This window comes from Budorcas taxicolor, chromosome 7, assembly GCF_023091745.1.
Source record: "Budorcas taxicolor isolate Tak-1 chromosome 7, Takin1.1, whole genome shotgun sequence".
In the NCBI taxonomy this organism is placed as follows: domain Eukaryota; kingdom Metazoa; phylum Chordata; class Mammalia; order Artiodactyla; family Bovidae; genus Budorcas; species Budorcas taxicolor.
The window spans coordinates 108,540,144-108,559,310 of NC_068916.1; the positions used below are offsets into that span (position 1 = coordinate 108,540,144).

General features: G+C 41.4%; 1 protein-coding gene across 1 annotated transcript in view; it reads right to left on the reverse strand.

Moving 5' to 3' along the window:
* Positions 1-5,126: 5,126 nt before the first annotated feature.
* Positions 5,127-19,167, reverse strand: part of TMEM232 (transmembrane protein 232) — a 252,399-nt gene continuing 238,358 nt past the window's right edge. Inside the window, exons 12-13 of the mRNA XM_052643924.1 lie at positions 7,329-7,422; positions 5,127-5,324 (exon numbers count right to left, since the gene is read on the reverse strand). Of these exons, the coding sequence (XP_052499884.1) occupies positions 5,127-5,324; positions 7,329-7,422 (292 nt within the window). The remainder of the gene's footprint in view (positions 5,325-7,328; positions 7,423-19,167) is intronic.

Sequence of the window (19,167 nt, forward strand, 5' to 3'; positions counted from 1 at the left end):
GTTTGAATGAAGTACTTGTTGAAAGAACTAAGGGTTTGTAATAAAGATGATGTTATTCAGTCACTAAGTCATGTCTGACTCTTTGCCAACCCATGAATTGCAGGATGCCAGGCTTCCCTGTCCTTCACTACCTCCCAGAGCTTGCTGAAACTCATGTCCATTGTGTCAATGATGCCATCCAACCATCTTATCCTTTGTCAGCCCCTTCTCCTGCTGCTCTCAATCTTTCCTAGCACCAGACTCTTTTTAATGAGTTGGTTCTTTGCATTAGGTAGCCAAAGTATTGGAGCTTCAGCTTCAGCCTCAGTCCTTCCAATGAGTATTTGTGGTTGATTTCCTTTAGGATTGACTTGTGGAATCGCCCTGCAGTCCAAGGGTCTCTAAGGAGTCTTCTCCAACACCACCACTTGAAAGCATCAGTTCTTTAGTGCTCAGCCTTCTTTACGATCCAACTCTCACATCCATACATGACTACTGGAAAAAGCCACAGCTTGGACTATATGGACCTGTGTTGGCAAAGTGATGTCTCTGCTTTTTAATACGTTGTCTAGGTTTGTCATCAAGATTGCCAGGAGAAATATCAATAACCTCAGATATGCAGATGACACCACCCTTATGGCAGAAAGCGAAGAAGAACTAAAGAGCCTCTTGATGAAAGTGAAAGAGGAGAGTGAAAAAGTTAGGTTAAAGCTAAACATTCAGAAAACTAAGATCATGGCCTCTGGTCCCATCACTTCATGGCAAATAGATGGGGAAACAGTGGAGACAGTGGCTGACTTTATTTTTCTGGGCTTCAAAATCACTGCAGATGGTGACCGCAGCCATGAAATTAGAAGACGCTTACTCCTTGGAAGGAAAGTTATGACCAACCTAGACAGCATGTTACAAAGCAGAGACATTATTTTGCCAACAAAGGTCCATCTAGTCAAACGTATGGTTTTACATGTAGTCATGTATGGATGTGAGAGTTGGACCATAAAGAAAGCTGAGCGTCAAAGAATTGATGCTTTTGAACTGTGGTGTTGGAGAAGACTCTTGAGAGTCCCTTGGACTGCAAGGAGATCCAACCAGTCCATCCTAAAGGAGATCAGTCCTGAATATTCACTGGAAGGACTGATGTTGAAGCTGAAACTCCCATACTTTGGCCACCTGATGTGAAGACCTGACTCATTGGAAAAGACCCTGATGCTGGGAAAGATTGAAGGTGGGAGAAGGGGGCGACAGAGGATGAGATAGTTGGATGGCACCACTAACTCAATGGACATGGTTTTGGGTGGACTCCGGGAGTTGGTGATGGACAGGGAGGCTTGGCGTGCTGTGGTTCATGGGGTCGCAAAGAGTCGGACACGCCTGAGCGACTGAACTGAACTAGGTTTGTCATAGCTTCTCTTCCGAAGAGCAAGCATCTTTTAATTTCATGGCTATAGTCACCATACACATTGTTTTAGGAGCCCAAGAAAATAAAATATGTCACTGTTTCCAGTTCTTCCCCATCTATTTGCCATGAAGTGATGGGACTGGATGCCATGTTGAGTTTTAAGCCAGCTGTTTTACTCTCTTCTTTCACCCTCATCAACAGGCTTTTTCTTCCTCTTGACTTTCTGTTAGAGTGGTATCATTTGCATATCTAAGGTTTTTGATATTTCTCCCAGCAATCTTTGGAGAAGGTAATGGTACCGCACTCCAGTATTCTTGCCTGGGAAATCCCATGGACAGAGGGCCCTGGTTGTCTACAGTCCATGGGGTTGCAAAGAGTCGGACACGCCTGAGCGACTAAGCGAACAGCATCAGCAGTCTTGGTAAAGAATAAATGTAGCAAACGTTTCTTTTCCAGTAACTTCACATTAACTCAAAATGGAAAACTAGGAGGAAAAAAACCAGAAAAGAGCACCTAACATGCCAGAGAGAAGCAAGGAATAATTTCACTGTTGGCCCAATCTGCTCTTGGCATTGAGCTGCACACGTTTTTCCCACCATTTAGCTCATGCCCTCCGGCTCCTCTCGTCCTTCGCTCTGCTCTCTGATGCTGGAGCCGGGTGCGCTTGGGCAGAGCTCTAGGGAGCTGAAGGTGGGGCTCACTCCTGTCCTGCTCCTCCTGGCGACCTGGATCAGTGGCCAACAGTCAGCCCAGTGTCCTTTCCACCCCTGTGGGTCCCCAGAGCTACTTCCCTGTCCCCTCAGAGGGAGCGGCCAGAGCGGGCCGGGCTCCCCTCAGAGGGCTGAGCCCCGCCGTGCGCCCGCGCTCACGCTTCTAGAGGCGGTCACCCAGCCCTCTCCTCTGGTCCCTGGCTCTAGAGCTGGTAGTCGTCCTGTTTCTGTGTCGTTTTTATGTTGCCTTTCACTTCCTTAGTTCTGTGACACCTTTCAAAACAGTGCCTTACGTTACATTCTCTGTTCAAAATGACTAACAGGTCTATGTCTTCCTGATTAGCTTCTGAATGATACTACTCTTTGCATGAATAAAGTTGTAAATTAATTTTTAAAATAAATAACTGAAGCTCAATTAGGTTTAGTCATGTGCTCACTGTTTCACGGCTGCCAGGAGGATTGCCAGAAGGTGAACCCAGAGCTTCAAGCCCCGGTCTCTCCTCATATTCCAGGACGCAGGAGGACAACCATGAGAGACGTGTGCTGCTGAATTTTAAAGAATAACTTAAGTATAAAAAATTTAGAGAATAATTTAAGAAGAAAGGTATTTACCTATCCAGGTGATTAATCCAAATCCTTATACCTTTATTTATGTATCTATTCTTAAATTTATATAGCCTTCATTTATTTATGCAAGTGTATATGTATATTCTTTTCGAGTTCCTTTCCAAATTTCCACCCCTGTGATAGAAAAAGGATTTTCTTAAAAGATATGAATCCATAAGGAGAGCAGGTAAAAAGCACCCTGGAATACTAAGACAACCGTGGATGTCAGAAAGCAGGAGAACAAGTGGGAAGAGATCAGCAGAACAGGAAAGAAAGACCCAAGCCTGCAGCTCAGAAGCCTGAAGGCAGGTTAGCCCTTGCCTCCGAACACAAGAATGGCTCAGAAATTGCTGGCGCTGGGTTTCTCAAGGATGATTGTGATAGGGCAGGATTTTATAAAATTCTTACAGGTAGCCATTAGATCTCCAGAATCCTTTCCCCACAATTTCCAGCCCAGGGACTCCACCTCTTTACAACCCAGAAAAAAAGATTAGTACCCTAACCGGCACTTAGACTTTGGTAACGCTGAGCACAGTGCAGATAGGAGGGTGGTGGAAAACTGAGGGCTTCATGGCAACAGTGAGCAGCTTCAGTGAGCGTGTTTGCCCAGCAGCGCAGTGGTGTCTGACCCCGAGGACTACAGCCCGCCAGGCTTCTCTGTCCATGGGATTTACCAGGCAGGAACACTGGAGTGGGCTGCCGTGCTCTCCTCCAGGGGATCTTCCCGACCCAGGGACTGAACCGTGTTTCATGTACTGGCAGGCAGACTCTTTATTGCCAGTGCCACCTGGGAAGCCTGAGAGACTTCTGGGGAGACAGCAAATGGTGGAGGAAGGGTTTCGATGGGACAGGATTCCGAGAAGAGGGCTGGCTGGCCTTCAGGGCAGGGACTGAAGAGGTCTCTTCCTCACGCGTGAGAAAAGCAAAGCTTGATGAGAGTATTTGGAAAGGTGCCTTGGGAGAGATTATTTCTGAGAACTTGCATATTCTCTGTGTGAGGAGAGAAGGATGAGGAGCGACGTAAGTTTGAATCAGCTTTGGGGGAAATCAAAAGAGGAACACCCTTCCCTGCACCCATTTCTACCGCCCGCTACTGTTCCCTTAAAGAATGATTTTATAAGTTCACATAATGCAGGTCACAGACGTATGGCCCATGTGTCAAATCTACCCCAAAAGGATGTGAGCTTTTTTAAATTGGCTGCCAACATTTTGAAATATAATAACTTATTTTAAAAAAGATTGAGGGCATCTTTTTTAAAGACCAGATGGTCCTACAGCACGTTGCGGAGTGGAGTGAGGTGGTGGCAAGTTCCTTAGATGGAGTAGATATTCTACAGTCTGACACTAAATATGTGACCTTTCTTACCTGGATGCCATTTGGGTTTGACATCCTGATAAAACATCTGTCTTTTGAGCATGATTAAGTCACTTGTGCAAAACTGCGGTAGGGTTATTTATCATTTTTAAATAAGTTGTGTAAGGTATCATAAGAGCCCCAATCTGTTACTCTACCCATAGACTGGGAGTGTCAGAAGAAGTGAAATGACATTTAGAAATGACTCCCGACGGGATGAATCCCTCCAGTTAGTGCTTCTAGGACCACAAGTCCATTCTCATAACCTCACCTGGCAAAGTAAAATCACCGTCATGCAGAAGGCTCCAGTGGTATCCCTTAGAGATTATGTCATCTGATTGCACTCAAGCTTCCCAGATGGTAAAGAACCTGCCTGCCAGGGCAGGAGACATAAGATACGTGGGCTCGATCCCTGGGTCGGGAAGATCCCCCAGAAGAGGGCACGGCAACCCACTCCACTATTCTCGCCCGGAGAATCCCATAGACCAGAGGTGGCTGGCGGGCCATGGTCCATAGGGTTGCAAAGAGCCTGACCCAACTCAAGCGACTTAATACGCACATACCCAAGCTTCTGACACATGGTTTGACTTGGCATAGATTGACTATGAAATACAAATATGTAAGGTTCCAAGCAGGAACCTTACATATTTTATTAGTGTTATAGTTATTATAGGAGTACTGATGGATGTTCATCCCATTTTAAGAAATAGTTCTTATTTGTGACTCGTTAACAATTTGCATAATCATTATAGGCAATATATGATTATATGCAATAATCGTGTCTGCCTAACTCTTCGGTGAATGTCAATACTCTGAGAATCGTTATGTGTATGATAATGAGATAAGAATCAGTTAGCTCTAGCCACATTCTTGAAAACATTTTACTAGTAAAACACATCACTCGAATATGAGCAAGTGCTAACTGTTCTTTTAGGACTAAGCTATGACTATTAAAGAACCTGCACCAGGATAAACTTGTTTCTCAGAAATTACATTTAATTGGGAATTTTTCCCTAACGTGCAGCTTTCTTGGTCTCTTTCATGCGGCGAATTCTGGCATGTGGACCTCGGGCGCAGGCTAGGTCACTGTCTTTTCTAGGGAGACTTCTTCGGCCCTAGGAGGAAGCTCGTAAGGTTTGGTCTGCTTGTGCAGCTTCCCTTCCCTTCTCTTCATTATCTCTCTCAGGCGATTTTGCTCCTGTAACTCCTTATCTTTCCGTTCCTCAGCCTCACACATCGCGTCTTCCTGCTGCCGCGTCTTTCGCTCTTCCTGCCACTGTTACAGAGAGAAGGTGGTGTTCACATACGATTTTCCATGAAAACAGTGTGTCAGTTCACTCAGCGAGTCAGTCCTCACGCTGCCGAGTAGCAGCAGCGTGCAAGGCACCTGAGTGTCCGCTCAGCAGTTCAATGTCTGTCCCGTGCCTTGCACATCAGGGACCCTTGATAACGTTCGGCTGGCTCGGCAGGACACGTGCAGGGCAGCTGCGTGCTTTGGCTTACTGTCGGTCCTACAGGCTCCACCTTCCCTCCCCCATTCAGGTTGGTAATTTTAAGCCAAGACATTGAGCACTTATGAAAAACTGATCAGAAAAGTAGATTTATAGTCCAGAGATCTGGATTTGCGTGTAGACTCGGTCATTCACTATCTTTAAAACCTTGAGCAATTAACGGGGTCAGAAAGCTACATTCTTCTTATTGGTAAATGTTTTACAGACTTGTAAGGATTAAATTAACTGCTGTAAGAGCATTTGTAAAGTGTGAGATATTAGTACAAAGCACTATAGGTATAGCTATTTCAAAGGAAATGTATATAGATGAATACTTTAAAAAAATGTGATATTCAGAGAAACTTCGATAAACCTCTACAAGTTAGTACTATGAAACTACTATTTGATTAGGCCAGCCACAGATCAAACAATTTGGACCCTATCCATTCTCAAACATATTTTCCAGAAAGGATGGCCTTGCCCGTCTATAGAAAAACTGATGGCAGTGAATGCTTAGACACTGCTTATACCCTTGGAAGGAAGAAAAGATGATGGCTCTTGGGAGGCATTTCCTAGCCTCCTCTCCATCACTCAAAACAGTGTTCTCTGTATCTTTAGGCCAATGTGCTTAATCACAGAGTGATTAAAGTCTTTCGACTCTTTCAAGGGTACAGAACGATAGGGAAAAGATTTTTATTCTGTTATTAAAATGACACTATATATGTGTGCATATATACATTGGCAACCTGCTATCTTCTGTAGTGTAGTCCAGATAATTTAAGTGAATGGTAAAATTATAGTTGCTGCAATTGATGAGCTATTAGGAATTACAGTGATAATGCCTTGTACATATGATATGTTGGTTTAGCATAAATGTTATTAGTGAATAAAACAGCAATACTATAGCTCTCATTTTGTAATTCTAGGATATCTTTCAGTTTCCAAACCCCGATACTTGTGGCTGTTGCTACAGTGCCTTAAGTATTGACTCTGTGAATAAATAACTACTTAGTGGAATCAGTATATGAAATAACCACTTATTCTTTCTCAAAATATCACTAATAAAAGGAATGTAAAAAATCAACCATGGGAATATAAACACAATCTGAGAAATAATACGCAATTGGTGATAAAATTAATTTAAACACATTCTGCATAGTATTGAATCCCCATTATATTAAAAGAAAAAACAAAGTAGAAGTATTCTACTTATATAAGTAACTCTATATAAGTAACTTATAAGTATATAAGTAACTCTACTCCTAAAAAGAAGCAGTCCTAAATGATTTGGCAAGAAATCACTGATTATATATAGTTCAGTGGATTAAAACCTGTTCAGTGGCCTTGCCTTGTGACTGCTTGTTTAACTGATACAAAGAACAGAATGATTAAAGTCTTTCTAATACTCCAGGAGCAAAGAATGGTCGCTGAAAAAACTGAGTCAAAAGATTTTTGCTCTTTCATTAAAAATACACTACAGAAGAAATCAGTGTTCAGTGTTCAGCATCAGATTCCTATCACACACTCACAAAAATCGGTACTAATTCAGGAGACAGAATAAGGCTAGCATTTTATAAGTGAAAGAAAGCCAAACCTTCTGCACCCCAGTGAAGGCACTGAAATATATAGGCAGTACAGTGAGATGTAATTCAATTTGGCAAATCTCAATCAAAACGTAATCTACTTTTGAGTTCCATAATCAGTGTTTCCATCTCAGAACTACACTTTCTGATTAAAAATGCCTTTAAAGAACAAAGCTTTTCCTGCTAGTTTAAGAAAATCAAACTTACGTGATGGTCAATGATTCTTGCCAACTCTCTGTCTGCCCTGGTGAAAAAATCTGGATAAGGAAACAAAGGAGCTTCTGCCACAGAAGAATATTCCCTTCAAAAGAGCACAAGAACAGATCCAATATCAGGTACAAATACTCTTCCACCCTGGAATATACAGATTTGCAAATCACCATTGTTAAGCATTTTGATTCTATATTGCTAACATGGAAGACTTACTCTGTATAGAAAATTAAATATTAGTTTTTAGTTTCTGTAAACCATTTGGGTTATTAAAACTGACAATTTTGATGGTAAGGTATGGCATACAGAATGAGAACAAGAAGATAATAAAAAGGCAACCTCTCCTAGGAGATATAAATACTTTAGCTAGTCAGTAGTGAATGAGATACCCACTTCAGTGTTCTTGCCTGAAGAACCCCAGGGACAGAGGAGCCTGGTGGGCTGCCGTCTCTGGGGTCGCAGAGTCGGACATGACTGAAGCGACTTAGCAGCAAGCAGCACCAGCAGCAGTGAATGAGATGCTATGAAAGGCTTCAGGAAGCCTGAAGTAGACTGTGCCCACTGGGGAGATGAAAATGCCCATCCCTGTACACAGCCCCATGACCTTGAAAGCTCTGGTGGAATTCTAAGCCTAAGAATTTGATTGTAGATCTACCAAAAAAAAAAAATGCTATAACTTCAATATTTCTTTCAAGTCTTTATATTACTAAGTGTGGAACTGTAGTAGACTTTAGCAACAGCTCAGTGGAAGTGCTGGCAGTATAAAGCTGGGCCCTCGACTGGTGGAGATTTAGCATTAAACATTCCACATCGTAATTATATTATTCAATTTATTATCAAAAAACTACTGTGAGTGCAGAAATATGTTATGCAACAAAATGGTGGTAGAGAGTATGGTTTTGAAGGAGAGAAAATAGGTTTAAAGGAGAAGCTCTTAGGAAAGGGTCTATGGAGAGATACAGCTGGTGAAAATTTCCATATTCAAAATGCCTGATCAGTTTTGAAGACTGTAATGTGTAGTAAGCATTTTTCACGCTGTTGCCCCTGCCCTTTGTGGCATCCTTCTCTCCTGCCGCTGGGTTGCCCGATGCTGCACTAGGTGTTTCTCAAATCCTTGCATTTATCTTCATCTCCACGATTATTTTCCTTATCTAAACAATTATGTCTTTCCTGGACGAAGACCTCCTTGTTTATAATCTCTGCATCCACCATGCCTTACTCTTTTTATTCTTGTCTCTATAGAGTAGCCAGCTTTTCTTTTTTTTTCAAAATACAAAATGGATCATGTCAATCCCTGGCTTCAAACTCTTCAGTAAATCCCCAGTAGCTTTAGAATGAAGATTACATCTCTTGGGACTTCCTGGTGGTCCAGTGGCTAAGACTCCATGCTCCCATGCAGGGGACCTGGGCTCAATCCTTGGTTGGGGAACTAGATCCCACATGCTGCAGCTAAAAATAAGATCCTGCATGCTGCAATGAAGACCTGGCACAGCAAAATAAATAAAACTAATTATGTTTTTTTTTTTAAGAATTAACTTTTTTAAAAATTTTTTATTTTTTTTTTTACTTTACAATACTGTTTTGGTTTTGCCATATTATTTTTAAACATGATATTTCTCGTTGAAGAGGCTGAAGTAGACTGTGCGTTTGTCTCAGCGGCTTGCCTGGCTCCTCCAGACTTGCTTCTCTCCCTCTTGGCCGGGGTCCATGTGTTCCTAACACATGGGCTTTCCTGCAGCTGCTGCGGTGTGTTCTGCTCATGTGTGCACACTGTCGCCCCTTTCTGCAAAGTCCTTTCCCCCCCTCCTCCTCTCTGCTGCAGTGCTCAGTTCAGTTCAGTCACTCAGTCGTGTCCGACTCTCCGCGACCCCATGGACTGCAGCACGCCAGCCCTCCCTGTCTATCAGCAACTCCCAGAGTCCACCCAAACCCATGTCCATTGAGTTGGTGATGCCATCCAACCATCTCATCCTCTGTCGTCCCCTTCTCCTCCTGCCCTCAATCTTTCCCAGCATCAGGGTCTTTTCCAGGGAGTCAGGTCTTCGCATCAGGTGGCCAAAGTATTGGAGTTTCAGCTTCAGCATCAGTCCTTCCAAGGAACACTCAGGACTGATCTCCTTTACGATGGACTGGTTGGATCTCCTTGCAGTCCAAGGGACTCTCAAGAGTCTTCTCCAATGCCATAGTTCAAAAGCATCAATTCTTCAGCACTCAGCTTTCTTTATAGTTCAACTTTCACATCCACACATGACCACTGGAAAAACCATAGCCTTGACTAGACGGACCTTTGTTCGCAAAGTAATGTCTCTGCTTTCTAATATGCTGTCTAGGTTGGTGATAATTTTCCTTCCAAAGAGTGAGCATCTTTTAATTTCGTGGCTGCAGTCACCATCTGCAGTGATTTTGGAGCCCCCCAAAAATAAAGTCTGACACTGTTTCTCCATCGATTTGCAGTGAAGTGATGGGACCAGATGCCATGATCTTCGTTTTCTGAATGTTGAGCTTTAAGCCAACTTTTTTACTCTCCTCTTTCACTTTTATCAAGAGGCTTTTTAGTTCCTCTTCACTTTCTGCCATAAGGGTGGTGTCATCTGCATATCTGAGGTTATTGATATTTCTCCTGGCAATCTTGATTCCAGCTTGTGCTTCTTCCAGCCCAGTATTTCTCATGATGTACTCTGCATAGAAGTTAAATAAGCAGGGTGACAATATACAGCCTTGACGTACTCCTTTCCTATTTGGAACCAGTCTGTTGTTCCATGTCCAGTTCTAACTGTTGCTTCCTGACCTGCATACAGGTTTCTCAAGAGGCAGGTCAGGTGGTCTGGTATTCACATCTCTCTCAGAATTTTCCACAGTTTATTGTGATCCACACAAAGGCTTTGGCATAGTCAATAAAGCAGAAATAGATGTTTTTCTGGAACTCTCTTGCTTTTTCCATAATCCAGCGGATGTTGGCAATTTGACCTCTGGATCCTCTGCCTTTTCTAAAACCAGCTTGAACATCTGGAAGTTCACGGTTCACGTATTGCTGAAGCCTGGCTTGGAGGATTTTGAGCATGACTTTACCAGCGTGTGAGATGAGTGCATTAACTAGCTGCAGTGCTAGTTAACGCTTACTTATCCTTCATCTTCTCAGTTCAAGCCCAGTAACCACAGCTGTCAATCCACCATGGGCCTCTCCTTCATCATGCTTATCTCAGTTGTAACTTGACATTTATCTGTGTGCCTCTGTGAGTTTTATTTTCTTGACTAAATATGAGCTGCATGATTGTGGACACTATTGTTTGCTAATCGTTGTCTCCAGAGTGCCCAACCCAGACCATAAAGACGAGTCAACCCCACAGCACTCTATGTCAGCAGAACAGTGCCCAGTACAGCGAGAAGATGGCAGTCTCAGGAGGTAAGTCATCAGAGTGGAGCCAATACCAGGGATTCATAGGAAAACAGTGCATGTGACATGTGACCAGGGAAAATAGATGGAAACCTCTCCAAACTCATAAGATTCACAGGTATCATGGAGCAGAAGAGCAGGGAGCTCCCCACTTCATGTAGGATAGAGGCCCTCATCCTGCTATTGAAATATTAAAGAAAAATGTGATTCTAGAATCCTGGTGAGTCAGAGGGAACCTGGGGGCTGAGACCTGGGTTAACTATGCCTAGCCAGTAAACTCTGGGCACTTCAGATATTCAAAGAATTGTGCTAAATGCTGTGAAAACATAAACGAGACAGAACTTTTAAAATCATTCAGGTTAAAGGTACTCAAGTAAGTTGCCTCCAATTCCTTCTTGGATTATTACAGTTTATATTAAAGAGATGCATAACAATATAAGCAATGTTAGAAAGTCTTTAAAATGGGAAGGTTAGATGAATATGCTTGTGCATCTGTGCTTTCTAGTTACCTCAGTTGAATAATTTGTACTGGAAAAGAAAAATGCATAAAAAACTATAATACAACATGAGAGAATAAAATGCAAGTCAACGTGACGGATGAGAGATAAATATTCAATGACACAAACAGAAGAATGCAGGAAAATTGTTAAGAAACAGGTTCTGCACTCAGATCTCTAGGCAAATTTTCATCTTGCCACTTAGTATTATTTAATCACTCAGTTCCTCAGTGTCTCCATTTTTAACATAAAAAATAGTGCCTTCTTTTTATGTATTATTAAGATTAAAATGGAATAATGCATAAAGCACCTATGATGGGGCAAATACTAAACATGTTTTGGCTATACCATTCTCTGATAATGTCATTTTCAGAAAAATTGAGGGGACTAAGCCATGGTTTTTCAATGATACCGAAAGAGATGAGAATAAAATAAGTGAAAAAGTAATGGAAGGTAAAATAATTAGTTCACTTCAGTTCAATCTTTCAGTTGTGTCCAACTCTTTGTGACCACATAGACTGCAGCACGCCAGGCCTCCCTGTCCATCACCAACTCCTGGAGTTTACTCAAACTCATGTCCATTGAGTCGGTGATGCCATCCAGCCATCTCATCCTCTGTCGTCCCCTTCTCCTCCCATCTTCAATCTTTCCCAGCATCAGGGTCTTTTTAAATGAGTCAGCTCTTTGTATCAGGTGGCCAAAGCATTGGAGTTTCAGCTTCAGTATAAGTCCTTTCAAAGAATATTCAGAACTGATTTCTTTTATGATTGACAGGTTTTATCTCCTTGCAGTCCAAGGACTCTCAAGAGACTTACCAACACCACAGTTCAAAAACATCAATTCGTTGGTGCTCAGCTTTCTTTATGGTCCAACTCTCACGTCCATACATGACTATTGGAAAAACCATAGCCTTGACTACACAGACCTTTGTTAGCAAAGCAATGTCTCTGCTTTTTAACATGCTGTCTAGGTTGGTGATAGCTTTTCTTCCAATGAGCAAGCATCTTTTAATTTCAAGGCTTCAGTCACCATCTGCAGTGATTTTGGAACCCCCCAAAATAAAGTTTCTCACTGTTTCCATTGTTTCCCCATCTATTTGCCATGAAGTGATGGGACCAGGTGCCATGATCTTCATTTTTTGAATGTTGAGTTTTAAGCCAACTTCTTCACTTTCCTCTTCCACTTTCATCAAGAGGCTCTTTAATTCTTTTCACTTTATACCATAAGGGTGGTGTCCTCTGCATATCTGAGGTTATTGATCTATTTCCTGACAATCTTGATTCCAGCTTGTGCTACATCTAGCCTGGCATTTCACATAATGTACTCTGCATATAAGTTAAATAAGCAGGGTGACAATATACAGCCTTGAAGTACTCGTTTTCCTATTTGGAACCAGTCAATTGTTCCATGTCCAGTTCTAACCGTTGCTTCTTGACCTGCATATGGATTTATAGGAGGCAGGTCAGGTGGTCTGGTATTCCCATCTCTTTGAGAATTTTCCACAGTTTGTTGTGATCCACACAGTCAAATGTTTAACACAGTCAATGAAGCAGAAGAAGATGTTTTTCTGGAATTCTCTTGCTTTTTTTCCATGATCCAACAGATGTTGGCAATCTGATCTCTGATTCCCCTGCCTTTTCTAAAACCAGCTTGAACATCTGGAGGTTCATGGTTCACGTACTGCTGAAGCCTGGCTTGGAGAATTTTGAGCATTACTTTACTAGTGTGTGAGATGAGTGCAGTTGTGTGGTAGTTTGAGCATTCTTTGGCATTGCCTTTCTTAGGGATTGGAATGAACACTGACCTTTTCCAGTCCTGTGGCCACTGCTGAGTTTTCCAAATTTGCTGGCACATTGAGTGCAGCACTTTCACAGCATCATCTTTTAGGGTTTGAAATAGTTTAGCTGGAATCTCATCACCTCCACTATCTTTGTTCATAGTGATGCTTCCTAAGGCCCACTTGACGTCACATTCCAGGATGTCTGGCTCTAGGTGAGTGATCACACCATTGTGATTATCTGGGTCATGAAGATCACTTTTGTACAGTTCTTCTGTGTATTCCTGCCACCTCTTCTTAATATCTTCTGCTTCTGTTAGATCCATACTGCTTCTGTCCTTTATTGTGCTCATCTTTGCATGGAATGTTTCCTTGCTGTTCTAATTTTCTTTGAGATTGTACAGTGGGAGTGACAAATAGATCCAAGTCATCAGATCTTGTAAACAGAGCGCCTGAAGAACTATGGACGGAGGCCCGTAACGTTGTACAGGCGGCCGTGATCAAAACCATCCCCAAGAAAAAGAATGCAAAATGGTGAAATGGTTGTCTGGGGAAGCCTTAGAAATATCTGGGAAAAGAAGAGAAGTTAAAGGCAAAGGAGAAAAGGAAAGATATATCCATGTGAATGCAGAGTTCCAAAGAATAGCAAGGAGAGATAAGAAAGCCTTCCACAGCGATCAATGCAAAGACATAGAGGAAAACAACAGAACGGGAAAGACTAGAGATCTCTTCAAGAAAATTGGAGATACCAAGGGAACATTTAATGCAAAGATGGGCTCAATGAAGGACAGAAAACAATTAAGGTGAGGCTTAAATTAGATGCACACTTCAAATGTTTGGAATTTAATGGGAAGTACTGAAAAACCTATCTGGAAAGATGGTGTCTTAAAATCCTAAGCTTGTCAAAACAAAGTGGAATAAATTGGCAGTCTTAAAATTGGCATTTTCTCTGGTATACTTCATGGCATCTGGTCCCATCACTTCATGGCAAATAGATGGGGAAACAATGGAACAGCGATAGACTTTATTATTTTGGACTCCAAGATCACTGCCGATGATGACTGCAGCCATGAAATTAAAGGAGACTTGCTCCTTGGAAGTAAAGTTATGACCAACCTAGATATCATATTAAAATGCAGAGACATTACTTTGTCAACAAAGATCCATCTAGTCAAAGCTTTGGTTTTTCCAGTAGTCATGTATGGAAGTGAGAGTTGGACTATAAAGGAAGTTGAGCACCAATGAACTGATGCTTTTGAACTGATGCTTGTGTGATGTTGGCGAAGACTCCTGAGAGTCTCTTGGACATCACGGAGATCCAACCAGTCCATCCCAAAGGAAATCAGTCCTGAATATTCATTGGAAAGATGGATGCTATAGCTGAAACTCCAATACTTTGGCCACCTGATGCGAAGAACTGACTCATTGGAAAAGACCCTGATGCTGGGAAAGACTGAGGGCAGGAGGAGAAGGGGACAACAGAGTATGAGATGGTTGGATGGCATCACGGACTCAATGGACATGAGTCTGAGTAAACTCTGGGAGTTGGTGATGAACAGGGATGCCTGGCGTGCTGCCGTCCATGGGGTCCCAAAGAGTCGGACATGACTGAGTGACTGAACTGAACTGAACTGGTATACTTTATTTTCATTTTGATGTTCAGCCTGGATAATGATCTTCAAAAAAGGCATGGATATATGACCTTTCACTGATTCCAAACTTGTCCCAATAATTCTATATTTTTTCCTTTTTGGAAGTTGAAAGTTTCATTATTTGATTACTGGAATAGTCTAACCTGTTCCCTCCTCAAAGACTTCCTCAGTTCCACTGCAGTTTCTGCTTTCTCTTTCAGCTTTATTGAGATATAACTGACATATAACATTGTATAAGTTTAAGTTGTACCACATAATTTAAGACAAATTATATTACAAAATGATTACCACAATAAGGTTAATCAACACCTCCATTATTCCGCATAACTAACTCTTTTGTATGTGGGTAATGAGAACACTCAAGATCCACTCTCTTGGCAAGGTTCAAGTACTTAATCCAACATTGTCAACTATAGTCACCAGTCTGTCCCTTAGAGCCTTAGGACGGGGGCATGTTAAAATTGGACGGTTGTACCTTTGACTAACACATCCCATCTCTCCCTTCCTCAGCCCTTAACAAGCTCCTCTGTTTCTGCGAGTTCTGCATTTTAAGAGTACACATATAAATGGGATGATACAGTGTGTGTCTTCCTCTGTCTGACTTATTTCACTAAGCATAATATTCTCTAGGTCTATAAACTCTGCTGCAAATGGAAATATTTTATCTATTTTTATTTATTTTATTATTATTGTATTTATTTTAGGCTGAGTGCTAGTCTGTTATCCATTATTTTGCTGAAGTCCAGTTTGGTCGCTTCCATGTCTTGGCTATTGTAAGCGATACTGCAATGGCCACGGGAGTGCAGATATCTTTTCAAGATGTTTATTTTGTTTCCTTTGGATATATACCCAGAATTCGAACTGCTATTTACATGTTAGCTCTATTTTTAATTTTTGCAGAACCTCCAAACTGCTTTCCATAGTGGCTTCACCAGTTTCCATTTCTGCCAACAGTGTACAGAGGTTCCCCTTTCTCCAACATCATTGCCAACACTTCTCTCTTTTGCTTTTTGATAATAACCATTCTAACAGGCATGAGGTGATAGCTTATTGTGGTTATTATATGCATTTCCTTGATGATTAGCAATGCTGAGCACTTTTTTGTACCTGTCAGCTGCTGTATAGCTTTGAAATAATGTCTATTCTAGTCCTTTGCCATTTTATAATTTGATTTTTTGAATCTTTGCTATTGACATGTAAGAATTCCTTATATATTTTGCACATTAACTCCTTATCACATAGATGGTTTGGGAATATTTAATCCCATTCCATGTTGCCTTTTCATATTTGTTTCTTTGGCTGTGTAGAAGCTTTTTAGTTTAATGTACTCCTGCTTGTTGATTTTAGTGTCAACTTCATAAAATCATTGCTAAGACCAATGTCAAGATGCTTTCCCCTTATGCTTTCCTCTAGGAATTTCATAGTTTCAGTTCTTACATCTAAGACTTAAGTCCATTTCAGGTTAACTTTTGTGAGTGGTATGAGACAGGGGAACAGATTGCATTCTTTTACAAGTGAATATTCCGTTTTCTTAGCACCGATTATTGCAGACACTCTCTCTTCCCCAGTGAGTACTCCCGGCTCCCTTGTCAAATATTAGCTACCCATATACAAATGAGCTTATCTCTGGGCTCCCCGCTCTGGTCCATGGTCTGTGTCTGTTCCACGCCAGTACCATACTGTTTTGATCGCTTTGATTACTGTGTGTCAGTTGCTCATTCACATCTGACTCTTTCCAACCCAACTGCCTGTTGCCCACAAGTCTCCTCTATCCATGGAATTCTCCAAGTGAGAATACTTGAGAGGTTTGCCATTTCCTTCTCCAGGGGAACTTCCCAACCCAGGGATTGAACCCAGGTCTCCTACATTATAGGCAGATTCTTTACTGTGTGAGCCACCAGGGAAGCTTGATTACTACAGCATTATTATACATTTTGATATTGGGAAGTGTGATGCCTGCAGTTTCATTCTTTCTTGGGGCTGCTTGAACTAATTGAGGTCTTTTGGGGTTTTATACAAATTTTAGAATTGTTTTTTCTATTTCTGTGAAAAATGTCATTGAAATTTTGATAGGGATTACACTGAATGTATAGATCACTTCAGCTTGTAGGAACATTTTAACAATATTAAAATCTTCTGATTTATGAGCATAGAATATCTTTCAGTTTATTTGTATATTCAATTTCTTTCATCACTAAATTCAAGAGATGATAGCACAGAACTGTCGTCTCCTTAGTTAAATTTATTCCTAAGTATTTTATTCTTTTTGACAGTATTATTAAAAGATTGCTTTCTTTATTTCTTTTAAGTTAGATCATTGTCAGTGTCTAGAAAAGCAGCTGATTTCTGTATGTTGATTTTTTTTTAAATCCTGTAACTGTACTGAATTCATTCAGCAGTTTTAACTTGCTGGGCTCTTTTGAATTCTCTATATGTAAAATCACATCATTTGCAAAACTATTAAATTATTTCTACTACTTGCTATCACTAGGAATTTCAGTACTATGTTAAGTATAAACAGTGAGAGGGGGCAACTTTCTCTTCTTTATAATATCAAAGAGAAAACCTTCAGCTTTTCACCACTGAGTAAAATGTTCATTTCAGTTGAGTTGCTCAGTCGTGTCCAACTCTTTGAGACCCCATGAATTGCAGCACGTCAGGCCTCCCTGTCCATCACCAACTCCCAGAGTCCACTCAGACTCACGTCCATCGAGTCTGTGATGCCATCCAGCCATCTCATCCTCTGTCATCGCCTTCTCCTCCTGCCCCCAATCCCTCCCAGCATCACAGTCTTTTCCAATGAGTCAACTCTTCACATGAGGTGGCCAAAGTAATGGAGTTTCAGCTTCAACATCAGTCCCTGTAATAAACACCCAGGACTGATCTCCTTTAGGATGGACTGGTTGGATCTCCTTGCTGTCCAGGGTACTCTCAAGAGTCTTCTCCAACACCACAGCTCAAAAGCATCAATTCTTCAGCACTCAGCTTTCTTCACAGTCCAGCTCTCACACCCATACATGACCACAGGAAAAACCATAGCCTTGACTAGACGGACCTTAGTCAGCAAAGTAATGTCTCTGCTTTTTAATATGCTGTCATAGGTTGGTCATAACTATCCTTCCAAGGAGTAAGTGTCTTTTAATTTCATGGCTGCAATTACCATCTGCAGTGATTTTGGAGCCCAAAAAATAAAGTCTGACACTGTTTCCATTGTTTCCACATCTATTGCCCATGAAGTGATGGGACCAGATGCCATGATCTTCATTTTCTGAATGTTGAGCTTTAAGACAACTTTTTCACTCTCCTCTTTCACTTTCATCAAGTGGCTTTTTAGCTCCTCTTCACTTTCTGCCATAAGGGTGGTGCCATCTGCATATCTGAGGTGATTGATATTTCTCCCGGCAATCTTGATTCTAGCTTGTGTTTCTTCCAGTCCAGAGTTTCTCATGATGTGCTCTGCATATAAGTTAAGTAAGCAGGGTGACAATATACAGCCCTGACGTACTCCTTTTCCTATTTGGAAGCAGTCTGTTTTTCCATGTCCAGTTCTAACGGTTGCTTCCTGACCTGCATACAGATTTCTCAAGAGGCAGGTCAGGTAGTCTGGTATTCCCATCTCTTTCAGAATTTTCCACAGAAGAACTATACAAAAAAGATCTTCACAACCAAGATAATCACGATGGTGTGATCACTCACCTAGAGCCACAGAGCCTGGAATGTGAAGCCAAGTGGGCCTTAGAAAGCATCACTATGAACAAAGCTAGTGGAGGTGATGGCATTCCAGTTGAGCTATTTCAAATCCTGACAAGATGATGCTGTGAAAGTGCTGCACTCAATATGCCAGCAAAGTGGGAAAACTCAGCAGTGGCCACAGGACTGGAAAAGGTCAGTTTTCATTCCAATCCCAAAGAAAGGCAATGCCAAAAAATGCTCAAACTACCGCACAATTGCACTCATCTCACATGCTAGTAAAGTACTGCTCAAAATTCTCCAAGCCAGGCTTCAGCAATAGGTGAACCGTGAACTCCCAGATGTTCAAGCTGGTTTTAGAAAAGGCAGAGGAACCAGAGATCAAATTGCCAACATCCGCTGGATCATTGGAAAAGCAAGAGAGTTCCAGAAAAACATCTATTTCTGCTTTCTTGACTATGCCAAAGCCTTTGACTGTGTGTATCACAATAAACTGTGGAAAAGTTTCTGAAAGAGATGAGTAAAATGTTACCTGTGGGCATATTATTTATGTCCTTTGTTATGTTGAAGCATGTCCCTTCCACACCTAATTTGTTGAAAGTTTCTAATCATGAAGATGTAATATAATCACATTTACTGAAATAATCATATGGTTTTAATCTTTCATTCTATTAATGTGGTGTATCACATTTATTGATTTGTGTATTTTGAACCACACTTACATTCAAGGGGTAAATCCCACATGATCATGGTGTATGATCCTTCTAAAGTGTCCATTTTTTGAAAATTTGTATTTTTAAGTTAAAAAATTTATTGATATATTTGA